General features: G+C 53.6%; 1 protein-coding gene across 1 annotated transcript in view; it reads left to right on the top strand.

Moving 5' to 3' along the window:
- The window catches only part of LOC109381241 (solute carrier family 2, facilitated glucose transporter member 7-like), a 21,686-nt gene that overhangs the window by 6,023 nt on the left and 10,456 nt on the right, over window positions 1–5,207 (top strand). Inside the window, exons 3-5 of the mRNA XM_019639711.1 lie at window positions 132–257; window positions 703–890; window positions 2,366–2,476. Coding sequence (XP_019495256.1) covers window positions 132–257; window positions 703–890; window positions 2,366–2,476 — 425 coding nt within the window. The remainder of the gene's footprint in view (window positions 1–131; window positions 258–702; window positions 891–2,365; window positions 2,477–5,207) is intronic.

Genomic DNA, 5,207 nt, shown 5'->3' on the forward strand with positions numbered 1-5,207 from the left:
CTGGAAAGCCGTGGGCAAGTGACCTTGTAAGAGGAGAGTCAGGACATGGGGAAGGTCAGCTGGAGGGCGCCCAGAGCCCCCAGGGATCCCTGGCTGGTCCGTCTCAAGTGCTGGGTGTCGGTTCCTTCCAGGCTGGCCCGTGCTCTTGGCACTCACGGGGGTTCCTGCGCTGCTACAGCTGCTGTCTCTGCCCTTCTTCCCCGAGAGCCCACGGTACACCCTGATTCAGAAAAGAGATGAAGACACAGCTCGCCAAGGTACTGGAGACACTGGCTGCTCTCTCACGACCCTCTCACCCTCTCACTTCCCTGCCACTTCCCATGTTTGCCCAAATGTCCCAAAGCAGAGAGCAGGCAGGTAACAGGATGGGGAGAGGCGCTCAGAGACGCAGGTGCAGATGGGAGAGAATAGAACTGTGGTGGTGCAGCTCTGGGGTTGGCCCAGCGGAGAAAGTAGGCAGGGGCAGGGTCAACATCATGGCTGACGGGTGTTGAAAGTTAAGAGCTTGACCAGGGTGGGTGTGGCTGTGGTTGGGGGCACCATCCCAATGTTGGGGACCTCATTGGGGTCCCAGTGCAAAATGCCCTGGGTAAACAGCCTGTGGTCAGAGCTGGGCCGAGCTTGTGGGGAGCTGTCCCCGGCTTCCCTAAGCCGTGGGTAAGTGCCATTGGCAATGAGATGGGGCCGCTCTGCTCCCTGCAGCTCTGAGGAAACTGAGGGGCTGGGCTGATGTGGACGACGAGATGGAAGAAATGCGTGTGGAAGGCGAGGCTGAGAAGGCTGAGGGCCGCCTGTCCGTGCTCAATCTCTTCACCTTCCAGCCTCTGCGATGGCAGCTCATCTCCATCATCGTTCTCATGGCCGGCCAGCAGCTTTCCGGGGTCAACGCGGTATGCCGGGCTGTGAGGGGCTGGCCTGTGTGCCCAGCAGTTAGCGGGAGATCGCGAGGAGGGGTGGTTAGCCCTGCAGCGCGGCTACTGCGGTATCCAAGCAAGGTTCTCTCACAGAACTTCTGGACCTCTTGAAAGCCACTTGATTTTATTAGACCCAACAAGCGTTTACTGAATTATCAAGAGTAGCATCCACATTAGTACTGCAGTGTGCATATTGTTGCAGAGTTCCAAGTATGCAAAGCTGAGTTCTGTATCCAAGAGGGATAAGAGTAAAAGACCAGTGGACGTAGCTTGCTCCTCAGTAGCTGGGATAAGCCAGAGCCCTAAATGTATGGCTGCCAGGTAGTCACACCCTATTGCTCAGGATGTTATTGTCGGCAAGGATCAAGGCATCCCCGGGAAAAGGCTTAAGCAGAACCAGACTTAATTTACAGAAGCAGCTCAGGCATCAGAAGGCTAGGGATGCAGCTGGGTGTCTGGAGCAGCCCGGAAGCGGGGACCGAATGTCTTGATTCTGGGAACCTGGAAGGTTCTCTCTGTCTCCCCATTCTGCCTCTCCCTCATGCCAGTCTCACTTTTCTCTTGCTACAAAATCTTGTCTTTGCTTCCCTGTCCCCAAGAGAAAATGTCCCCTGCCAATAGTCCTTTCCCCTCTCTGCAAGAGACTAGCTGATGGAGACAAGCTGGAGACCTCCTAGATCCAATTTCAGGCTCCCAGGGGAGGCGGTTAGTGGACAAAGCTTGGGTCACCAGCCGTCTTAGACTCACTCAGGTGCGACCGTTGGTGGCATCACTTTCTGCGAATGTGGTTCTTTGACTGTAACTGGATCTATGGGTGGTTTGGCGGGAAGGGCGGAGACCTGAATAAAACATGCCGGGAGTTAGAGGGTTGCTTCCAGAAACGTCTGTGGTTAGATGGGTAATCCACTTGGTGCTCAAATAAAGTGTCAGGAAGAGGTGGCAGCAGGCCTTCAGGGTCTCATGAATGTTTAACAAGTGATGTTGGGAGTGGTAGACAGGCCCTGGCAGGAGCCACGGAGCAGGCAACAGCATGTGTGGCTTTCAGAAAGGCTGTGTGTGCCCACATCCTTGGGGCGGGGCCGGGAGAGAAGCTGAGCTTGGGATTGGCTTGGCCCCGAATATGAAGCAAGGTGTCATTCTGTGGGCCTGAGATCGTGGACTCACAAAGCAATGGAGGGAAAAGTCTTCGAGTCGTCTAGTCCAGCTCCCATATGACAGGTGCAAAGCCCAAGTCTCAGAGAGGGGAGGACCTGTAATAACTTGGGGTGCCGGGCAGAGTCAGGCTCCATCCCAAGTGTCCTGGCTTCAGGTCACAGCTCTTTTGTCCCACCACCAACTGCCCCCTTCCTGTCCAAGGTGGTGGTGGTGGGGTCCCCGGGGATTTCAAGACTGTTTGTTGTGGCATCAGGAAAAATAAGCCTCTCCTTACAGCCCCTGTGCTTTTGTATTAGATCAACTACTATGCGGACACGATCTACGCATCTGCTGGGGTGGAGGCCGATCACTCCCAGTATGTCACAGTGGGTGCTGGCGTGGTCAACATCGTGATGACCGTCATCTCGGTGAGTGACCTGGAACACCCTTTACACTGGGGACAAGGGGTCCTAAGCAGGTGTCCCACAGGCAGATAGGAGCCCCACAGAGCCCAGTGAGAGGCGCGGGTCCTGGACCACCTGAGGGACGTACACATACTTGCCACTGTGTGACCTTGACCAGGCTACTTAATACCTTCAAATCCAAGTTTCTTCCTTTGCAGAATGGTTACGGTGGTTGTAATACCCAGTATGCTGATGTCGGTGTTATTTATTGTTGGTGTAAAACTGTTGCCACATAGCTTCCTATTTAAAATCTGAACCGCTTACGCTTGTGTATGCTGTGTGAAAAAAGTGAATCCAAAAGGTATATAGGCTCAGGTACAAAGTCAGGTGACCGCGACGTTCTTTTCTCTAGAACGTTTTCAGTAGTTGTCTTACTGTTTTTTTTATCCCTACTTCTTTAGTTACTTATGAGGTTAAAGGTGTTTTATTTATTTTTTTATTTTTATTTTTTTTAAAGATTTTATTGGGGAATCGGGGAAGGGGAACAGACAGGTAGACAAATTGCTGTTTAGTTCTTCAGTCTAGTTGCGGAGGACGTCGCTTCACTGGCCCATGTTGGTATGATCATTGTGCTCTTCCCGGGTGAGGCAGTCGCTTGCCAGTTGTTGATTGGCTGCTCACAGCGACTCCTGGTAACTCACACCGCTACCAGCCCCTCACACTGGCTGCCAGCCACTCACGTAGAGCAGCCCACTGCAGCCCTGCTGAAGCCTACACCGTCACCGGTGACTCAAAGCAGCCCAGCTCCAGGTCGAGCTATTGTTCATCATCTTAGCTGTAGAGGGCAGTGTCACTGGCCCTCATATGTGGGATCCGAACCCGGGGCCCTGCTGCTCAGAGCTGGTGCTCCCAAGTGAGCTCTTAACCAGCTGAGCCACTCGGCCAGTAGAGGTTAAAGGTGTTTTAGAAAGCTTTTTATTACTTATTTGTATTCTCCCCAGAGCCAGTTTAAGCCCCAATCAACTTTCAGAGGGTTTAGCAGGGTGGGGAGGGAGATGTGAGGGGGAACAGCAGGAGAGAGTGCCGGGACAATCCAGGCGAGGAGGGAGGCCCCACACCGGATTCTCCAGCTCCGCCCCTTCCTGCTCATGCCCTTAGCCCCGCCCCCTTCCTCTAGGGCAGACCCATCCTCCATCCTCAGAGCCCTCCTCCTCTAGGGCACATTGCCATCACTGAGACCCTCTCCCTCATCATCTTACCTGGAGAGCCCAAGCCAGAAAGACAGGGGAGCCTCCTCTCTGCCTGGAGGAGCAGCGTCTGGGCACCAGGCATAGGAGATGAAGTCGGTCTTACCGCTCTAACTTGTGTGTTCAGGACTGGGGCTGCCCCTGCCAGGCCTCGCTGGATGGCAGTGACAGTCCCATCTGTAGGCTTGTTGGGAGGAACGGAAGCGACGTGCGTANATCCTGATGGGAGTCAGCAAAGTGGCCAAGGCTTTTGAGCTGATCATCTTTTCACGAGTGGTGGTGGGAATCTGTGCAGGTACCTGGAGTGACAGCTGAAGCCCCAAGCCCATGCTCAGGTTCACCAAGCGGGGCAGAGTCTGAGGCCCAGCACCACGGGTCAAGGCTGGGGGCCGGGGACATGAGGGTCTTCCTGGTTCTGCTGGGTTCATTTCCTTTTTGGGGCACCCTCCTATCTCTGTTCTCAGGCCCTTGCAAACCTCATGTTCTCTCTCCCCTCCCCCTTATTTAACAAAATCTGTCAGGGAAGGATCTTTCATAACACACTTTTGAGTGGTGAGTACACAATAGAGTATAAATTTATATACTATTATTGAACAGTACTACCCCAATAAATTTAATTAAAACACATTTTAAAAACCACACTTTCACCTTGAAGTTGAAGTAACTGATAAGGCTTTACAAGGTGTCTTCTGAGGAGGATGTGCCGTGCACACTGAGGACAAAGGCTTCAGCAAAAGGAATACAGAATTTGGGGTCTCAGTCAGCAGGGGAGCCCCGTTTCTTAAATGGTTTCTTCTGTTTAAAAAAAAATGATACAAGTAATCTGTGCCTTAGAAAAGCCAGAAAATAAGTCAGAGACTTGTCTTTAAGTCCCACTGCCCAGGGCAGATGGCCCCAGTTCTACAACTAGGCAGGATGGGGGGCTGCTCCTCACACCCTGCCCGTGTCCCCTGGGGTCTGAGGATTCTAGAGGGGTTCCTCATAAGTGCAAACTGAACAGCCCACATGGCCCATTTCCGCCTCCCTGGAGGGAGGTGGGGGCTGAGTGAGCTGCCTGTCAGCGGTGCTGACACCACAGAGAAGCTTGGGGATCACGACATGGAACTGAACGAAACCTCAGGGTCCCAGGTCACTGGAGGCCGGGACTGCTTTTCTTCGCCCCTGATTTTTGTTTTGCTGGAACCAGGCATCTCCTACAGTGCCCTTCCCATGTACCTGGGGGAGTTGGCTCCCAAGAACCTTAGGGGCACTCTGGGAACAATGACCGAGGTGTTTGTCATCGTGGGAATCTTCCTAGCACAGATCTTCAGCCTGCAGGCCATCCTGGGCAATCCTACAGGTATTGGTGGCACCCCAAGGTCAAAGGGAAGAGGGCACGTGGGGGTCACACGGGCGCTGCAGGCGCTCGGACCAGTCGTTTGCTCAGCTGTGCCCGTGTTACTGGCGGATCCAGTCCATTGAGTTCCACAGGTGATCTTTGGGTTGGGTAATGTGCAGCTTGGTGACAT

This window comes from Hipposideros armiger, unplaced genomic scaffold, assembly GCF_001890085.2.
Source record: "Hipposideros armiger isolate ML-2016 unplaced genomic scaffold, ASM189008v1 scaffold_46, whole genome shotgun sequence".
In the NCBI taxonomy this organism is placed as follows: Eukaryota; Metazoa; Chordata; class Mammalia; order Chiroptera; family Hipposideridae; genus Hipposideros; species Hipposideros armiger.